The sequence below is a fragment of the Engraulis encrasicolus genome, chromosome 11, assembly GCF_034702125.1.
Source record: "Engraulis encrasicolus isolate BLACKSEA-1 chromosome 11, IST_EnEncr_1.0, whole genome shotgun sequence".
NCBI lineage: Eukaryota > Metazoa > Chordata > Actinopteri > Clupeiformes > Engraulidae > Engraulis > Engraulis encrasicolus.
This window is the reverse complement of record NC_085867.1, coordinates 3659376-3680917: the sequence shown is the minus strand read 5'-3', so window position 1 is coordinate 3680917 and position 21542 is coordinate 3659376. Positions and strand designations below refer to the sequence as shown.

At 42.8% G+C, this 21542-nt stretch overlaps 1 protein-coding gene across 1 annotated transcript; it reads left to right on the top strand.

Annotated features, from left to right (window-relative positions):
* Positions 1-3585: 3585 nt before the first annotated feature.
* LOC134458655 (ataxin-2 homolog) lies at positions 3586-21309 on the top strand. Its single transcript, XM_063211085.1, has 7 exons — positions 3586-3606; positions 10078-10333; positions 18888-18972; positions 19824-19975; positions 20239-20298; positions 20484-20891; positions 21099-21309. Exons 1-7 carry the CDS (start codon positions 3586-3588, stop codon positions 21263-21265), a joined length of 1149 nt encoding a protein of 382 aa, XP_063067155.1. The 3' UTR covers positions 21266-21309.
* The last annotated feature ends 233 nt before the right edge of the window (positions 21310-21542 follow it).

The window sequence follows — 21542 nt, the reverse complement described above, 5'->3', positions numbered from 1 at the left end:
ACTTTAGTCTTTACCATCGAAACAGGTTAACAACTAGGGCAGAAAGTGAAAAGGGGAAGCCCACAGACCTATACCAATATGTATAGGTCTGTGGGGAAGCCATCCTGGTGAGTTTGAAGTCAGAATGTCGTCGTGAAATAAACATTCCATCTCTCACATGCTGACGTTTTGGGACATGCTGCATTGGCAGCGATCACGGGGATAGTACATTTAATTTAACACGAACTTAGCATAAACAAATTGGTCTGAATGCGACATCTTGGCATACTATTATGATCAACAGCACTCAGTCACCATAGGTCTGGAAATGAGGCTTGTACAATATTGAATTACCGGCACTATGGGGGCATTCACAGTTGTAGCCTACCATGTCAGTCATTGTTTCACACACATCAAAAACACGTTAGAAACAACCAAGAGGTTTTCACTCACCATTTATATGTGGCATGGACCTCTCGACTAAAATCCCCACTTAAAGTTCGCTGCGCTCTGCTCATTCTCCTTCAGTGGATCATTGGAAGAAGAGCGAGAACGTTCTTGCCACCAACTAATTCCTTGTTTTCTGTTCCTCTCTCAAAGAATGAATGTTTGGTAGTTTTGATAACACTTGAAATCGCGGAGTTCATACAGTATGCAGGCCGCCGTTGTTGTGCTAGCCACACTGACTGAGGGGTGTGCTAGCAGCACTACAGTGATGTCGCGCAAGATGCTACGTCATACCCGTCAACGCCTCACTCCACGATGATTGACATTGACATTATCCAATGGTCGGGGCACGTTTATTTTCTACTCGAGGACTTCGGGCTCGACAAGGCTGAACCAGACCCCTGTGCGAGCTCACGAAGTGTAACGAAGATGCACGAAGCACTAGGGGTCTCGCGAGAGCCAGGCTAATTCATACCCTGGTGCAAATAGCGATAAAGGCTTTTAGCAGCAATCAGGGTGCGAATAGCAACAATGACTGTACATGCACCCCAACGGCGCGGACATCCATAGTGCGTCCACAGAACGTGTCTGTTATCAGTCCGAAACGGTTAGAATGCATGAAAACTAATCACGCCTTGCACACAGGAACGCGGTGTAAGCGCGGCGCATGTCCGTTCTGACCGGACATGTCCGCGTTGCTCCTTGAAAATAGAACTTGAGTCTATTTTCCTGTGCGGACGTCCGTGTTCAATGCGCGGCTCCCATTGAAAATAAATGGCTGCTGCCCACGGATAGAGCGTGGACGTTGACTGTGCAGTGTGAAAGGCAGCCTGCGAACCTCTCAGACTCGCACTGCTCACGGAGACGTTAAGGAAACGTGCCGTCCCTGTGTGCATGTACCGTGACTATTCACACCCAGGTGCAAATAGAAAAAAAGGGTATTCACACCCGGGTGCAAATACCATCAATGGCTATTCACAACCGGGTGCAAATGGCTTTTCATACACAGATGCAATTGCAGCAACAGCTATTCACACCTGCGTGCAATAAGCAACAATGGCTATTAGCAACAATGGCTATTAGCAACAATGGCTATTCACACCCGGGTGCAAAAAGTAACAACGGCTATTCACACCCGGGTGCAAAAAGTAACAACGGCTATTCACACCCGGGTAAAAATAGCAACAATGGCTATTCAAACTCGGCTGCAAATAGCATCAATGGCTTTTAACAACCGGGTGCAAATAGCAACAATGGCTATTCACATCCGGGTGCAAATAGCAACAATGGCTATTTACACCCGGGTAAAAACAACTACGATGGCAATTCACATCCGGAACCAAATAGCAACAATTTCTTTTGACACCCTGATGCAAATAGCAATGACTATTCACACCCAGGTGCAAATAACAACAATGGCTATTAGCAACAATGGCTATTCACAACCGTGTGCAAAAACATAGCAACAATGGCTATTGAAACCCGGGTGCAAATAGCCACATGTCAGATGAGTGCCCCACTGTTAGGCCACGACAGGGCTTTTTTTCAGTTTTATTTTCGACACCTCTGAAAACATCAGCCATAGCCTACGAATGACAGGTAGACCTAATTTCACCACTCCTTATGCAGTGTAATCTAGCATGCCTTCTCGTCTCATGCTAAGAACTATGCAAATCCCTTTGCTCTACACAGACTGTGAAATGTTTTAAACCTGTTAGGGTCATACTTGGAACAATTGGAGATGCTTTACCTACATATGCTATATACAGAATGCATGGGCATCTCCTTGCCACAAATTCAAGGGTAATGCAATGCCACCCAGGCCTAGCGATCCATCTCCCAGTAAAAAGACCACAGCACCTTTGTACGCCTAGTCCTGCTGAGAGTCAATACCTTGGGCTACGGCTGAGTGGATGCAGGGCCCTAATGTCTGTTCTTCTTCCCTCTTTATCCATCCCCAAGGACTGCTGCTGGGGCGACTGTCTGTCTCTCATCTCCTCCTGTGTAAGTGTCCTATAGTGTGTGTGTGTGTGTGTGTGTGTGTGTGTGTGTGTGTGTGTGTGTGTGTGTGTGTGTGTGTGTGTGTGTGTGTGTGTGTGTGTGTGTGTGTGTGTGTGTGTTTGTCTCTGTCAATCACTTAGAAGGGTAAATAAATAGTGAGTTCTGTGGCAGCAGCCGTTTATGGAAATGCGGGGAGATGACTGATAGGGGGGTCGGCTGATCTGATCTACCTATCGATCTCCTCCTCAACCACCTTCTCCTCCTTCTCTGGGGATGGAGATGTGCTTTGTGCAGGCATCTCCCATCCCATGCAGGTGAGAGCTTCAGAGACTCCAGAGAATAAAGCGAATGCTGGGTCTTGCAGGTCCTCTCACTAGAACTACTAGAGGGCATCCTTACAAATGCAAATCACTGACGAATATTTATGGGGCTTGCGTCCCCCTATGAGCCTTTCTGTTTGCTACTACTATCTATGCATGTGCTGAAAAAGGGGACAGACACGAAATGTATATATTTGCGTAAGTGTGTTCCATATGTGAGATTTAGGGAGGAAAGTGTGTGTGTTTGTATGTGTGTGTGTGTGTGTGTGTGTGTGTGTGTGCGTCCGTGCGAATCTGAGAATATGTGTGTACTACTGCCCAGGGCACTAAGATCCCAGTAGGCTACATGCATTTTTCATTCATTCATGTGATGCAAGCAAGTTGAAGTGGAGCTGCTTAAATAGGTTTTGAGAGATTTTAATAGATGCAAAAGATTTGAGAAATATTATAGCACACCGAACGTAACAACCTGATAGTACAAAAGCAAGTACACTGTGGTCAGTTGACCCGACTGAGCATACGCTACATCGGGGGTGGGGAACATATATCTTGAGGGGCGTTGAGGCCGTTTTATCTGGCCACCGACATAATTTCAAAGTTATGCAGCCAAAAAGTGGCCCTCTGAAGACTTTGACGGCCCTTGGAGGAATTTAAATTGGCCCCTCGAATGAAAAAGGTTCCTCGCCCCTGCTCTTCTTCGACACAAATCAGTGGTGCACTTGTATCAGGGAACCAGGAGCATAGAGTAAAAAAAAAAAAAATGAAAACATGCACTCTTCAGACACGTGGCCATGGATCAGGAGCTTGAACTGCAGAGTGGTGAAGCACAGACTCAAACATGGCAGTGATCAATAAGAACGTGAGAGGTGAGGCACAGACTTAAACATGGCAGTGATCAATAATAACGTGAGAGGTGAGGTGAGTAATACAGACCTCGAGACCCAGAACTAAACACAAGCAGACAGAGTCAGGTCATATAAACAAACTCACAGAAAAAAAACAGAAAAAAAACGCTTCCTCTAATTGCCTTCGACCGACTGGCAGCACTCTGATGAAAGGTGGAGTAAATCTCGACCTGAGGAATTGACCAAAAGAGAAAGAAAAACCCACAACTTGTCTTTGGCTTCACATAGCAGGAAACAAAGGGTTAAACAGGCAAGGTGGGTGACATCTTGATGTATTCAGGGCTCTGTCAAGAGCAGCCATGCATTAAAACCCAAATAACGAATGAACGTCAATGCTTGTGATGCCAGAGAGATGACATGTTTTGACAAGGGCAAAGGACAGTGGCATCTCAAGAATATGCTGTAGGACACTTGCACAATCGGAATGCTGATAGTCTATTCTTGGAATATAGCACTTAAAAAAAATGCCCGATACAAACATTTTAACTCATTCAGTGCCAGCCATTTTCAAATTCAGACCGGGGGGTTGCCAGGCTTTTTTCAAAATTTGAGTGTTTTTTTTCAAGAGCCATAAAAAATTGAGTTCTTTGTTCACGTGAACAATAAAAATACTAGATTAACGTGTTAGGCCCGATCCCCATTAAAAAAACGCAAATTACTTGATATCGAGTCTTTGGCAGTGTGCCATGCATCCTGAAAAGACTCGTTTTCAAGTCCATGGCACTCAAAGAGCTACGATAAACAACATGAAATAAATTGCCAAAAAAATAATATTTTATTCTGTGGAAAATGGCACGACAAATTCAGAAAAGTTAAATAAAAAAAAATCTACAAATGCCTTGGGTTAAAATGGGAAAGGCAGAAAGAAAGTCAGACAGACATATCTCCCATGCAGCTTGACTTAAGTTACATGTCTGTGCTAGAAAACAGCATTCAAGGATGTCTGGAAGGAATATTGTGAGTCCGATGTGGATTGATGGAAACCATCAAACAAGAGTTGTCTGAGAAGAGAGGGAAAATGTTTCCTGTGTGGAGTGCTGTGTTTGTTATGGCAGTAGTGTCCTTGCTTTACCACAATAAATATGTGCCTGATGATTCATACAGGCATCAGGCAACACACTTAGGGAGTACAAGATGCAGAGAGTGTTAGGTAGATGGGAGCCCTTGAGGGACAAAATTAGAAAAACTTTATTTTGTACATTCATATTTTTACGCCTCTGCAGTTGGCTGTGTGTCATATTGGGGGATGGGGATGGGGAGTGGTGGTTGGGTGTTGAAATAAATTTCTCACTTGCGGGCTGTGAAACAACACTAATTTAAATCCATAACGCCTAAATACAGAGCCTGGCGGGGGTGTAAAATGAGCAGCTGTTTAGGAAGACTGAAGTGATACAGCATGCCTGTGCAACTGTTTTCACTTGCTGAAGCCACTATCTTACTTTCATGCGTTTGTCTGTGTGTATTTGTGTGTGTGTGTGTGAGTGTGAGTGTGAGTGTGTGTGAGAGAGAAACAGAGAAATAAACTTGTGGTAACATATAATAGTGCCTTCTCATTTAGATTCAACACACACATTGTTTCCTTTTTACCCAAAGCATGCTGCAGCAGTCAGCAAACTGTTTTTCATTCATTGTCTGTATTTTAAGGCTTTCCAGGCCTTTCCAAGTCCTCCCTCCACTAGAGGTCGCTGTGCAAAGAGAAAATTGCATAGAACTCTGCCTTTTGCTGAATGGCATTCACACCAGAGGCAGTCTAATAAGAGATGGAACACTTCAGAAAGCGGCCATAGGAATGAACGGGTACAATTCGCTGCGCTAATAATATTAGCGTAATATGGCACGTGCTTGGATATATCCCACTTGTCCAGTAACGAGAGCCAATTGCTTGCTGAGCTGCGCTGTCACTTATCCAATCATCTCACCGCCTCGACACAACCTTTTACGACTGCTCGTAGTCAAGCGGCATGCCCTGAGAATCTGCTTCAGCCGGTCGGTTGCTGATGATATGTGCGGTTCACATCGGGTAGCTACTCGCATGGGGTTGCAACAAAGTCCGCGGCCACATCATCTCACAGACCGTGAAGCAGAACGTATGTCGTGAAATTCCGCGCATGACTATACATGGCTTTACAGGCATAGTGATCAACTGGTTAAAATCGTACTTACAAAAAAGAAGTTTTTTTGTCGCCATTGGAAGACATACCTCATCACCGATGTCTCTGAATTGTGGGGTCCCCCAGGGCTCCATTCTGGGACCACTACTGTTCAATCTGTATATGTTGCCACTGGGACACATTATCGAGAATAACTCGAGAATAACATAAATTACCATAGCTATGCGGATGATACCCAGCTCTACTTATCTATGTCCCCAAATGACTATACCCCCCTTGAATCACTCTATCATTGCATGGACCAAATTTACAAATGGATGTCTCACAATTTCCTCCAGCTGAACACAGATAAAACTGAAGTAATTATATTTGGGAAAAGAGAGGAGAGACAAAAGATTGCTACTATCCTTGAAACGAAGGGACTGAAATCAAGGGAAACAGTTAAAAATCTTGGGGTCCTCATTGACAGTGACCTAAACTTCAACAGTCACATGAAAGCTATTACTAAGTCTGCATTTTATCACATAAAAAACGTCTCTAAATTTAGGGGCCTGATGTCTAAACATGATCTGGAGAAGCTAATACATGCCTTCATTTCTAGTAAAGTTGATTACTGTAACAGTCTTTTTACTGGCCTCCCCAATAAGACCATTAAACAGCTTCAACTTGTACAAAACGCAGCTGCAAGGGTTCTTACAAAGACAAGGAAGTTCGACCACATTACTCCAATTTTAAGATCGCTGCATTGGCTCCCAGTAAGCTACAGAATTGATTTTAAGGCTATGCTACTTGTGTTTAAATCACTAAATGGAATGGGACCCACATATCTACTGGATATGTTTCAGCTGTATGCACCAACTAGGTCACTAAGGTCAACGGAGAAGAATTTGCTGGTGATTCCAAAAGTCAAAACAAAGTGTGGAGAGGCAGCCTTTAGCTTCTATGCTTCAAAGCTTTGGAACCAGCTTCTAGATGACATAAAAAATGCACCCACTATTGATAGCTTTAAATCTAGACTCAAGACAAAGCTGTTCTCAGATGCTTTCCCCTAGCTTAAATTGCTTATTATTATTATTATTTTTATGTTTATTTAATTTGTTTTATTATTATTTTTACCTTATGTTATATCTTAATGTTTTAAATGTTTTTTGACTTTAATTCATTTCCTTCTTTCTTCCCTGTTTCCTTTCATTTACATTTGTTAACTTTGTGAAGCACATTGAGTTGCACCTGTGTATGAAATGCGCTATATAAATAAACTTGCCTTGCCTTGCCTTGCCTTGACTAATCTGAAATATGCCAAATAGTATCCCAAATAGTACGACGGAAGCGTAGCCAAGATGGACCAATCATTTGCCAGCACCACTGCTTTCGCCATACGTCCTCCGCTTATGTCAAGTGGATATTCGTCAGTGTGCGCGAGAAGTGGCATGTCCGTATGTCCTTCCTTTACTGAAAGCAATTCTTTTTTCGAAAGAAAGACATGGAGGATGTAAAGAATGCAACAAGCAAGCGGGAACACCTCCACAGAACTACAATAGCATCTAGCTGTTGGTAAGTGTTCCAGCGGCCTGCCAGGTTCAGATGATTGACAGGTGCATCTACTGTACAGCATACGGTTTGGCTGCACGCTGCAATGAGCAGAAACCTGCTGTTTAAAAGACCAGTGGCATTCTAGAACAAGGGTCAAATTTTGTTCTAAGTTCTTAGGTCTGTAATGAAGTAGATACACCATGGCCACTTTTTCCTTTTTGATTGAGCTGTGTCGAACCCATTCGAAAAGCAATAAGTGGCGACCGAGTTGCGCTTGGTCGAGCTGGAGGCCTACCAGAAAACCGGCAGTGGAAAAGAGGCATTTGTTTCCCTGTCACTAATATCTGATGCACCCACTTAGATTTCTGAAATTCATTTTTTTCTGTCTTGATGTGATATCACAATGAGCTGGAAGCTTTACCCGAGTCACCCTGAAGAAATCGAGAGATTAAATTGAATTGACTGGGTTGAACATTATTGTTAATTGAAATCCAAGGTGAGAAGAGATAATCCAAAGACATCCTTGCCCCTTGATGGAGGGCATGTATTTTATACGGCTCTACAGAATACCCCTGGAACATGATTAAGTGGGGTGTTTTTTTACAGAATGAAACCTCTGATTTCTAAAAACCCAGACCAATTTCAAGCTGAGACTTTCATCAAGGCCTTGCCTACATCTGTTCTCCAAAGCTCCCAACAAAGGCTTTGCATCATCTCTGTAATTACATCTCCTGCTGCAACTCTCTCACATCTGCGGAAATCAGTCACACCACCCGGTGTGAAGAAATCATCCAACTAAACCAAATTTCCCTTCCGCACCAGAGGTAACAACTTAGTTTTCTTTTCATTCTATGACAATGTTCATTCAATCTGTAATCAGTCAAAGCATTTTTGTGCCATTTCCAAAATGCAACTGTTGTTTGCCGTAATATTTTCTACTCTTTTAACTTTGTAAGCACATTCATGAAGGGTTCTAATTTCTTCATAAATATTAATTATTGTTGAAATTAGTATTGAGAGTTATTCACAAATTCTAATGATTGCACATGCTCAGCAGGGAAAGCTCTATTCCCCTGCAAGCATTGTGTTACTTGAAGTTTCAATAGAACGTTATCGTATAAGAATATACTGTATATGTATATATATAAGTACTGTTTTTATTTTTTAAACATGTCAAAATATTTTATGATATCATGTCACTGTATACCCCTTTTATAAATACATCCGTAGACTTACAGAGCATGATCTGTATGTACCAATCTAAAATCCCTTTTTATAGCATATACCAGTCAGATCATTTTCTTCATTGCCAATCACAATTGACATCTACACGTGTCATAATGGTAATGATGTAACAACTTCAGAGAAAACTGCTCTCCTCAGTCCTGCCTGTGACCTGAACATGACGAAATCTGTGAACTGCTGTGTGTATCAGGGATAGTGTGTGTGTGTGGAGGGGTGGGAGTGTGGTGTGTATCAGAGAGAGACAGAGGCACAGGGACTGACAAAGGGTGTGTGTGTGTGTGTGTGTGTGTGTGTGTGTGTGTGTGTGTGTGTGTGTGTGTGTGTGTGTGTGTGTGTGTGTGTGTGTTACATTAGTGTATGTGGGAGTGGTGTTTCTGTTGTATGTCATGCATCAATATAAGACAGAGTGTGTGTGTGTGTGTGTGTGTGTGTGTGTGTGTGTGTGTGTGTGTGTGTGTGTGTGTGTGTGTCTGGTGTGTGTGTGTGTGTGCGTGTGTGTGTGTGTGTGTGTGTGTGTGTGTGTGTGGAGGGGTGGGAGTGTGGTGTGTATCAGAGAGAGACAGAGGCACAGGGACTGACAAAGGGTGTGTGTGTGTGTGTGTGCGCGCACTATGTGGGAGTCGTGTTTCTGTTGTGTGTCGTGCATCAATATAAGACTGTGTGTGTGTGTGTGTGTGTGTGTGTGTGTGTGTGTGTGTGTGTGTGTGTGTGTGTGTGTGTGTGTGTGTGAGTGAGCCTGATGATTGGTCCAGTGAGGCGTATTATATGTGCCAGGGTTCATTTCCACTGAAGGTTTCATCATTTTTCACTGATGATCTGTCAGTACCCTTCAAAGTTCACTGTCTGTTAAATATTTCATATTTCGCCGTTGCTTGTGTATCCCCCTAAACCTGGCGGGTGCTAATACAATAAGAATCCTTTACACTGTGCGTGTGTGCGCCTGTGTGTGTGTGTGTGTGTGTGTATGTGACAGAGAGAGAGCGAGCAAGAGAGAGACAGAGACAGAGAGAGAGAAAGAGAGAGAGAAGGAGACACAGAGAGAGAGAGACAGAAAGATAGAGGCAGCAATTGAGTGTAGACTACATATACTATCTTGGACACAAGTTCCATCGTTTTCCACAGCTTATTTGGTTCAGGCCAGGTCCTCTTTGAAGCTGAATGAGTCCATCCCTCTGGGTGCATCCCAATATGCGACCTTGCCTCCTCCACTTGCCTCCTCCACTTGCTTCTCGTCATGATGACATCACTGACAACAGCATTATATTTCAATATCTTGCAAAAGCTCAATTGTAAAGTCTTTTTCTCATTTGCAATTGGGATGGTGAATGAAAAACAGTCCCTCAAAAGTTGTTGTGGCGAGGCTGACAGCTGGGAAACTTTATCGTTTTCTCCACGGAGGAGGGGCCAGGAGGCGGGACGAGGAGACAAGCACAAGTGGAGGAGGCAAGGACACATATTGGGATGCACCCCATCCCAACTTGTTCACCCTCCTCCATCCTTACTCACTCCTTGTGTCTTTGACTTGTGCTGAAAAAGGGTCACGTGGGCCATCGCAGGTGGCTGAAAAAGGGTCACGTGGGCCATCGCAGGTGGCTGAAAAAGGGTCACGTGGGCCATCGCAGGTGGCTGAAAAAGGGTTACGTGGGCCATCGCAGGTGGCTAAAAAAGGGTTATGTGGGCCATCGCAGGTGGCTGAAAAAGGGTTACGTGGGCCATCGCAGGTGGCTGAAACAGGGTTACGTGGGCCATCGCAGGTGGCTGAAAAAGGGTTACGTGTCGTGGGCCATCGCAGGTGGCTGAAAAAGGGTTACGTGTCGTGGGCCATTGCAGGTGGCTGAAAGGCCTGGTAGACAAGAGCTCTTCCGCTGTCTCTTTGTCTTCACTTTGGCCGCTTTCCCGCTTTCCCACCAAGGCGGTGAAGTGTCGCGGGACGGAAGCGATTTTTAACGGTGTTGGTGAAAATACATGGAAACATACAGTATCTGTCCTTTAAAGGGACACTGTGTGAGATTTTTAGTTGTTTATTTCCAGAATTCATGCTGCCCATTCACTAATGTTACCTTTTTCATGAATACTTACCACCAGCATCAAATTCTAAGTATTCATTATGACTGAAAAAATTGCACTTTTCATACATGAAAAGGGGGATCTTCTCCATGGTCCGCCATTTTGAATTTCCAAAAATAGCCATTTTTAGCTGCAAAAATGACTGTACTTGGACCATACTAGAAAATATTTGTTTATTACTTAGTAAACTTTCATGTAAAGATCAAATTTGGCAATAGGCAACCCAGTTTCAATGAGCAGCATAGTTGCAGTACCTTTTTTGACCATTTCCTGCACAGTGTCCCTTTAACACCAACCGGCAGTCGTCGGGTGTCAGCGGCTCAGGAGCCGGTTCCGCTCCGCGCTGCATTTGGAAAATAGAACTCGAGCGCATTTTGGGCGGCAGTAGCCGGCGGTGTCCCATTCAAATGAACGGCAAAGTAGCGCGCTAGCTTTGGCTGTGGGGGGGTTTTGAACAGGACTGGCCGTGCACGCCGACGCTGTCGGTGTGAAAGGCAGAGTAGAACACACCTTCCGAAACTAAGCAGAAAGACCTCAATCATCTGGCTTCTGTTCCGCGACGCTTTGGTGTGTCTGACACCTTATGTGGCTATCATTCCTGGACACTTGATACAATATAGTCACTAGTGGTGTGGATTGACACTGCCCTCACAATCCGTTTCGATCACGATTCGGGAGGTAGCGATTCGATTCGATTCGATTCTATGCGATCCGATCCGATTCAATTCTACAATGCATTGCAATGCATTACATTTCTACTGAAAGCAAAGCAAATCAGTCATGATGAGGCAATACAAGTAGTCAGATACTGAGCAACAATTTATTGGCTGTTTTCTGTATCAGTCTGTATCAGTCTTGCAATGTTTTGAAGTGCTTTTATTTACGTTAACATTAATTTGCTCCCGAAAAATCCATGGAAGTAATTGAAACTTAAAATTGCCGGATCGATTCTGGATCGCCCATGCCCCGCATTGGATTGCATTGCCGAATCGATCATTGTTGACACAACTAATAGTCACTATCTCTGTTTTCCAATACCATGGTATTTCCCAAAGGAATACAAGTCAAGTCAAGAGTAAAGTAGGTTTTATTGTCAATTTCTTTACATGCACTGGTCATACAAAGAATTTGAAATTACATTTCTTGCTTTCCCATACAGACATAGACTAATCTAGGTAAGGACATAGACAGTATAGACATAGACAGTACTTATACATGGACTTAAGACAGTATGTACATAGACAGTGCTCATACAGACATTTAAAGTGCAAGACTGGACAACAGAAGACTTGTAGAGGACATACATTTAGAGGTATTGTTGTGCTTTTGTGCTTTTCCTAAAAAAGTCCTTTATAGCGTTCTGACATGGTAATAGTAGCATTTTGAAGAAAAATAAATATTAAAAAGGTCTGTCAAGTACACCAGCAGCAGTGTGTGTGTGTGTGTGTGTGTGTGTGTGTGTGTGTGTGTGTATGTGTGTGTATGTGTTCAGTGCAGGTAGAAGGTGCGGTGTGCGTCTGTGTGTGTGTTCGTGTGTCTGTGTGTGTGTGTGTGTGTGTGTGTCAGTGTGTGTCAGTGTGTGTATGTTTGGGTTTAGTGCAGAAAGTGCAGTGTGCTTGTGTGTGTGTGTGTGTGGGTGTGTGAGTGAGTGTGTGTGTGTGTGTGTGTGTGTGTGTGTGTGTGTGTGTGTGTGTGTGTGTGTGTGTGTGTGTGTGCTCAGGTATAGAACATTGGAGCCAGGTGGCGCCATCCTAGTGACGCAACACCTTCAGTGTTGCTTCTAGGTAGGCCACATTGTCGGGAAGCAAACAACCAGTAGAAACCCAAGGGAGGCGGGTCAACAATGCTGTTTGGGAAATGCTAAGTGTTATGCTCTTGGTCATACCAAGTTTAGAAGAGATTTGATAGTCGATGATAATCAGGCTATGAACATTGAGGTCCTGACACCAACTCATACACACTCATGCTCAAATCCAGTCAACTATAGACTTGCCAAATGAAATTTGTACCAGTCAATGTCAGATCCCAGACCTCTCTAAAGAAGCTTCAAGCAAGTTTGTGGGTGAAAGTGTTCAGATTTTATAACTTGCTTGAAGCTTCTTTAGAGAGGTCTGGAATCTGACATCATCAGCCTGAAGGTTCCATAAGGAAATGTATTTATGGTTGGAACTGGATGTACATTTTCATAATGAATGAGATCTGAACACTTTCACCCACAAACTTGCTTGAAGCTTCTTTAGAGAGGTCTGGAATCTGACATTGACTGGTACAAATTTCATTTTACGATTGAAAAACCCTTTTCTCACTCTAATGTCGAGTGTGTGACATCATCAGCCTGAACATTCCATAAGGAAATGTATGTATGGTTGGAACTGGATGTACATTTTCATTATGAATGAGATGGTGTTTTTTACTACTTTTCTTCAACTGCTAACTCCCATTCCCTTTCTCTACTTCTCTCTCTCTCTCTCTCTCTCTGTCTCTCTCTCTCTCTTCTCTCTCTCTCTCCTCCTTCTCTTTCTTCTTCTCTAGCGCAAAGACACATCCACCCACCCACCTGTGCACCCCAGATCTCCCCACCTGGCTGAGGAAGTGGCGTTAGAAATGGGGCATTATAAGCGCAGTCGGGAAGTGTGGATGAATTATCTGTCTAGGGCTTAATTAGGAACGATCTCTGATTGATGACTCTGTGCATGAGCGTGTTGCTATTAGCACTGAGGGGAAGGGCTCTGTTCATATTGGCTAAAGACGCTCACTCTTTCTCTTTCTCTCTTCATTCCTCGCGCTCTCTTTTTCTCTTTCTCGAGGCCTATGTCTTTGTCTCACTCACACACATTCTCTTTCTCTCTCTCACACACACACACACACACACTTTACATTCTTCCTGTCAGAGTTATTACCTCGCTTTTAAAAGGAAGATAAATAGTTTTCCCAGAGCTCTTAAAAAGTAAAAAAAGAAGAAATGGTGAGCGGTTAGCGGCCGCTAAGATAAATGGAGTCATGTATAATTGATGATGCCTTCAGACTGCTGCAGTCAGTGGGACTCTGGGCAAAGGGCATTTTAAAGTGTTCCTTATTTCAACGATTTCCTTGAACACAAACTTATTTTAGGTATTCTCTGGACTGATCTGAAGTGCTACAGTATGTTGGCTCATTATAAAGTCATGTAGCCTACTGCATGTACAATGAAGACATCGTTTTGTTGGTTGAATGGCTGTGCTTCTATAACTCCATTGAAATGAAATTTAATGTAGAAAATTAGAGTTTCAGGTTAGCTGCTATGCTCTGCAGTCTCTGCTAAATTGTCATACCATGTTGATAGGCAGCACAATTTCATTGAGCAGCATAGTTGCAATACCTACTCTGGCCATCATCCTACACTGTGCAACTTTAATAATTAATATCCAATTGGATTGATTTTTCATGATGTCAGTATCTCATGATGATATTACAAAATGCAAATGATCATACACACTCTTCGGAGAAACATGTGAATAGGCATACAGAAATCCTCTTTGTCTAACAACTCAAACATCTTGCATCCAACAATGGTGGCCCCTCTGAAATCTGTCAATAGCCGAGAGCTGAAGGGAGTGTAATCCTGTTCGATCTTCTAGGGCATCCCCAGTCAATCTCTCCATCTTTCCATTCCTGCCTCTCTCCATCTCTCCCTCTCTCCCTCCCTCCCTCTCCCTCCATCCATCCATCTCTCCCTCCATCTCATTCATTCATTCCTCTATCTGCAGCCTTCAGAAGGCCCCCTCACAGCATCCTCCATTAATTACCGGACTAGTAGAATCAGAGCCCCAAACTCCCCCATTGGCTTTGTTAATAGATACTGAGGCCCTGGCCATGGTTCAGTGGGGCTTGCTGCTAGTCACTGCATGCTAATGGAGAGGCCTGGGGTTAATTATGAAACAATTGGGACAGGATTAAGCCAAATGGCTTTGATTACAAATGGATTGCCATTCTGACTTCTTTTATAAATCCACTAGATTTGTGACTGATTTATTTAAGCCCAGGGCTGGACTGGCCATCTGGCATAGCGGACACTTCCCGATGGGCCCCAAAACCTTGTGGGCCCCTATTTTCATTTCGGAAAATAGAGGCCCACGAGGGTGTGGGGCCCACCGGTGAATCAGTTCTGCGCTGCAATTTGTAAGGGGTCCCTTTAAGCCAAAAGTGCCCGGGCCGTATTTCTCCCCCAGTCCAGCCCTGATTAGGCCTATAGTCCCCTCAGGTCCAATGGTAAGAAATGTGTCAGGAAACCGAAAAAGTCAGCACACTGAGACTACGTCTGAATGGTTTATGTAAGACTTAGAATGTTTTGACCCATCACAGCCTTTGTCAGTAATGGGGGAGGGCCGGATTACAGTTTTTCTCGATTGGTTTGGCTAATTTCTTGAAACCGAGATGACATTTCTAAACATTTTGGGTCACTTGGCTAAACATTCTTACAATTCTGCACAACAGTTCAGATAACTAGCAAAATGTCATATACCTCCCAAAACAGCTCATTCTTGCATCAGCACTAAACCTTCTCCCACATACAGTTTTTCTCGATTGGTTTGGCTAATTTCTTGAAACCGAGATGACATTTCTATACATTTTGGGTCATTTGGCTAAACATTCTTACACTTCTGCACAACAGTTCAGATAACTAGCAAAGTGTCATATACCTCCCAAAACAGCTCATTCTTGCTTCAGCATTAAACCTTCTCCCACATAAATAGTCAGTACCATAAAAATGGCATATATGAAGAGTTCAGATGCAAAACCCCCTAAGTGCCTTTTCAGAAAATAATATTAATTCATTTTTATTTAATACAAAGCTATCAAAATTGCATAATTTTTTATTTTAATTATGTAATATAACTATTTATATGTATTATCAAGTTAATGAATGTAAACCAAACCAACAACGGGGTTCTCTAAAAATATAGAAGTGCAGGTCTTCAGAAATGGAGTTAGGGGGTTTTGCATCTAAACTCTTCATATGCTTCTCAATTGGTTTGGCTCATTTGCATTCATTTAGTCATTCTGTCAAAATAAACTGGATGGTTCAGCATATCGCCATGGATCCTCATCACTTGCTCATATCACTCCAAAAACAGTTTACCCGTGTGTCGAAACTAAATTCCTTCCACAGAATGCCGTTTGAAAAAATGTCAAGAAATTAGCCAAATAACAGAGGAAACTGTAGTACACACGGTTGTAAAATTATTTTCTACAAACTAGTAAAGTTTCAATACCATCTGGCCTGTTGAACACTGTCATGAATTTACTGTACTGTTTACAGTAAAGAAATTCTTAAAATTTTATGTCCTTGACTGTTTTGACAATTGTGTAGACTACTTTGCATATGATGACTCACACAATGAAATTATGCTGACATGTTTTGGAGAGGGCAACCATTAGACTGAGAATTGTCTAATTCCTTTAGATAAGACAGGTCAATTTATTTGGAAAATGTGCTAAATGTATGCTCAATGTGTCAACTGTGGGGTACTTGTATATAGTCATCTGCCGAGATGTACTAAACATTTGAGACATGCACAAAGCATTTGAAATTTGATGAAAGCAATGAAAAATGCCATTCTGTTGTGGGAAATTGTAAGTTGGTTTGGAGATTTTTTCGTGTTGTTTTGAGAATGTCATCTCAGTTTTGAGAAATTAGCCAAACCAATCGAGAAAAACTGTAATGCAAAGGGTGGATATGGCCGAACCTCCCTCCCAAAACATTTTTTTTTTTTTTTTGAAAAATAACTGAATTGTGACAGGATGCAATATTGAGAAATTGATGTGTATTCTATGTGTTGCAAGATGTGCTTTTCAGTGGGACCCACAGCAACCTGTAGCCTAGGGGCCCCAGGCCATTTTATAATCCGGCCCTGAGTAACGGCATGTGGTGTGAGCAGACTTCTACTGTTTTTTTTTTCATACTCTTTGCCTCAGTGAGGTGGGATGTGCACACCTTTACTCTTTTAAAGAAAGTGTGACCAAACTTTCATCTGTTCTGCTCTATGACATTAATTTTGATTTGCAAATATTTTGTCCACTGGTTTGTGGATGTTGCTCCATCTGTTGGTGGTATCCAGGACAGTGCATCTTTCCTTTTTTCCCGTGAAGCTATTCGAAGTTCATCTCTTTGGAGGCTGCTTTGCTGGCAGTGTTGCCAGATTGGGCTGTTTCCCGCCCAATTGGGCTGCTTAGGATGGTCGTGTGCGGGTAAAAATAGCCATTTTTGCCATAGAAATCAATAGAATTCGGTGGGATTTTGTGCTTCTAGGCGAGTTTTGAGCATTTTTTGGGCTGGAAATCATCAGCCTCATCTGGCAACCCTGTTTGCTGGCTCCCCTCACCTTACTGTAACACCGAAGACTGAGACATCAAAGTACTAAAGCAGCGGGAAATAGGTGCACTGACACAAACATCTCAGACAGCTGTCACAGTCTACTAATGCCTCTTTTCCACTGCAGGTTTTCTGGTAGGCCTACTATACAGCTTGACACAGCACAACTCGGCCGTCACTTTTTGCTCTTCGATTGAGCTCTGTCATGCCCAATCAAAAAGCAAAAACTAGCGGCCGGGTCGGGCTGTGTCAAGCTGTAGGCCTACCACAAACCCGGCAGTGGAAAAAGGCTTTACTAACTTAAGCTGGGCTTACACTGTGCGACTTTTGCCCCGATTTTGCCCCGATTTGGCACTCGCACGACTTTTTGAGAGTCGGGCCGATTTCTTGCTCAATCGCAGGTCAATCGTGAGTCTCTCATCGTGCAGTGTACATGGGGTAAGGACAAGCGATTTCGCCTCACGGTCGTGCAATCGCAGGGTCGCAAGAAAATCAAAACGGTTTGAAATTCTGGTCGTGGCTCGTGCGTAAATCGCACAGTTAAAGCAGTGCTACGACCCGATTTGACACTTCACATGTACAAATAAATAGGGCCGTGCGATTCGCTGTTGAGCGCGACCTCATCTCCACCTCAGGTGCACATGTTCCCTCCTCTGCAGACCGGGGAAACATGCCTGTCGCGTCGTACGGTGGAAGCATTTCGCTCGCATCCGACTGTCGGCTCGTATAGTGAGTCGTGAGCTGTGAACTTTTAAACAGTGAAATTCCATCGTGCAGTGTGAGCAGAAGCTTAAGACCCACGAGTGAAAATATCGCACAGTGTATGCCCTGCTTAAGAGCAATACCATTTCTCTCTCAGATCCTAACGTAACCCAACTCTACTTTGTGGAACATATTGCCCTCATGTTTTCATGCATAATGTGGCGAGTCTCAATCTTGAATGTTGTCATGGATGTCTACAGGACCGGCAAAGAACACCTGCCTAAGCCTGAGCCCTTTTTTGGGAAAAGTTGCCCTCAGCCTATTAAAACGTAAATATCTCAGCCTCCGAAGCACATAAAAACATGAAATTAGTTGCATTTAAACTCTACGACCCTCACCTTTGCATTAGACTTTGTTATTCAGCTCTTCACTGGCATTTTTAAAACATATACTATATATATATATATATTTGGAGTAGAGTAGAGAGTATAATTTATTGATCCTGAGGGACATAGATAGATAGATAGATAGATAGATAGATAGATAGATAAACAGAATATACAAGACGTTGCATTACACTGCATTACATTACATTACATTACATTGCATTGCATTACATTACATTTAAAATCTCATGACGCTGTATGCTGTGTAATGCAGCTCCAGGCGCCTAGGTCAATGTTGCGCAAGGCAGCATCCAGCATCAATGGGTTCATGTTGAGCATCTCTTCAACTTATGGATGAGTCAAAAAAACAAAGAACAGTTAACAGGAACAACAAATTGTCTTCAGACTGACTAAATAATTACGGTACCATCTAATGAGTGACAAACTCCAGTGTCTATATTAGTAGTGATAGGATGCACTTTTTTTGACAGCTGAGTTTTATGAGTTTGATGAGTGTAGGAAGATGTATTATGAGTGTATGATGTAGTGTGACAGGTTAGGCCAGGTGTGTGTGTGTGTGTGCATCAGTTGTCAAGTCTACAGGATGTGTAGATGTCAAGTGAAGTTGTGGTATGTGTGTATTGTTTCAGTTGGTCAAAGAGGAAACGTTGTGTCAACTTGTAGATGTCAAGTATTCATGATATGTAGATATCAAGTGAAGTTCTGGTGTGTGTAGTGTTTCTGTTGTTCAAAGAGGAAACGGTGTGTCAACTGTGTAAGTAATTAATCAGATGAGTGTAAGTGTGTTGTGTGCGAGCACATCTGTTGTGTGAATGCAGTTGCTGTGTCTGTACGATGTGAATCGGTGAAGAGTCCAGCGATTCTGTGGGGCAAAGAGGCCTGCACTGTGTATTCCATTCACTGGTAGGTGGAGTTTAGGGCCTACATGTGTGAGGGTATGTGTGAGTGTGTGTGTTAGAGTGTGTGGTGATATTGTTTGTTGTTGTTTTTAGCAGGGCCTGTGAGGGGGTGTGTGAAAAAAGCAGATGGGGTGAAAGTGTACTTCCTCTCACAGATGGTTTCCTAATTGAAAATGTGTTGGACTGTAATACTAATTGTAAAAGTGTTGGTCAGTAATTTATGATTTGAGCGATTCCAGTCAGTCTGTAGCCGATCAGGAAGTTGATGTTTCGTAAAGGCCAGTGTATGGTGACAACGTCTGGTGATCGTCTGGTCGTTTTTCCTCTCTTTTCCTCTGGCACCTCTTTCTCTCTCTCTCTCTCTCGCGCTCACACACACACACACACACACAACATTCCACTGTTGTGCCGGGAAAACAATTCAGAGGGTGAAAGTGACTATGTAAATCAATAGAAATCAATCAAGGGTGACTACCCTGTCTCTCTCTCTCTCTCAGACACACACACACACACACACACACGCACACGCACACGCACACGCACACACACACACACACACACACAGAGAGACAGTCAAGAACCGCTATATAAATACAGTCTTAGTATGGCTTTAGACGCTGAGCTACACAAGAACCATCTGAAGACCATCAACACACAGACACAGGACAAGACAAGAGCCTCTCTGAAGCCAAGATGCGGTCGTTCAGAATGTACGTAAGTAAAAAAAATAATAATAATAATAATAATAATAATTAAAAAATAATTAAAACACAGACTTTTTAGCTGTGTTTCATAGTTGATACGTTTACTGAACATAAATACATACTAATGGATGCTTTTGTAACTTGATCACAGGCCTCAACAGACCTTGAATAATTTCTACTCTGGGGTTGAAAGCCAGCAGCAGCAGCAAGAGCAATACCAGTGCATCAACTATGGTGAATTAATCTTACCTGAAAACCAGCAACAACAAGTACAACAGCATGATTCAAGCTTCGATGAACTACGTGAGTATTTCAATATGTATTCTCATGCATTATGATAGTTTTTGAAAGGTTTTGTTTATACAGGTGTTTACATATCGATTTTTAATTTTATTTTTTTATTTTTTGATAGTGGTGGACTATTCACCATCATCATGGTCAGATCTACCCCTTGATGAAATTATTGAAATTGATGAATTAGGTAAGTGTGTCACATATTTTATTATTTTATTCTTTATTCTCTATTTATATGTTATATATTCTAACATGTAGTCATTGATTTGCAGCTCAAACAATACTCAACGATCAAGACAATCACTCAGTAGCAGCAGCAGTAGCCTCAGTAGGTAAGTCAAATGTGTAAACGCCTACTTACTTATACCTATCAACCAGTTCAGGTTTGCATCTAACACACACACACACACACACACACACACACACACACACACACACACACACACACACACACACACACACACACACACACACACACACTTTATTGTTGTTAATTATTTCTTCCGCTGTACCACAGGTTGCCACGCAGTGACTGAGCCGTCGACATTGTCACAGTCACTTCAGTCAACCATTCATGCACAACCAACACAGCAGGCGCTGCATCTGTATCAATCAAGCATTCAGCTACCACAACCACCGCCGACAGAACTGGCACAACCAACACAGCAGGCGCTGCATCTGTATCAATCAAGCATTCAGCTACCACAACCACCACCACCACCGCCGACAGAACTGGCACATGTAACGGTTCCACCCATAGTCATATCTACGGGGGGTTACGTGCAGACAACTGGGCCTACCGAGACTGATGTGTCTGATGACGTCGGAGCCAGTCTGGGGAACCCTGAAGTATCGCATAGGCCAGACACACAGGAGACGCACAAGGCCAGCCAGAATCTACAACCATTGACTACTATATGCCACGGTAGGTCATATTTTATTCTAGGAATGTATCGTTTAGACGTAATCATGTTGAATAGACTACAGACTATTTATTGTTTAGACATAGGTCTAATCATGTTGAATAGACTACAGACTATAGTTCCATTGGATGAGTGATACGATATGAACATTTAGGCTAATAGGACATGGTATTATTATTATTACTCACATGATGATGTATTTATTTTAGGAGATGTGATTGATCAAAACAATCTGAACACTCCTGACGAGACTCAGATACCTTCGACATCCTCGCAGCCAGCTAAAAGAACCAGGAAACGTAAACACACGAACACGGATTCAAGTATTCTGGAAGAAAGGTCAACTGCGGCCAGTGCAGGTGAATATCATCATTAGTCTATTAATCATGAGAAAAGAATCTAACCTAACCTAACATCTTGTTGACATGTAACCTAGGGAAAAAAAAAAAGTTATATATAGGCCTAGGCCTAGGCCTAAGCAGGATGATAGACTAAACTTTACTAATATTGACTTGGTATGTCGTTTTTTTTTGTTTTTTTTTTTATCGCAATGCAGGGCCACTGCAAGATCTACAACAATTCACAGCTAACATCAGAGCATATAGACCCCAGCGAGCATCGGGAGTCAACAGCAGCAGCAGCAGCAGCACCAG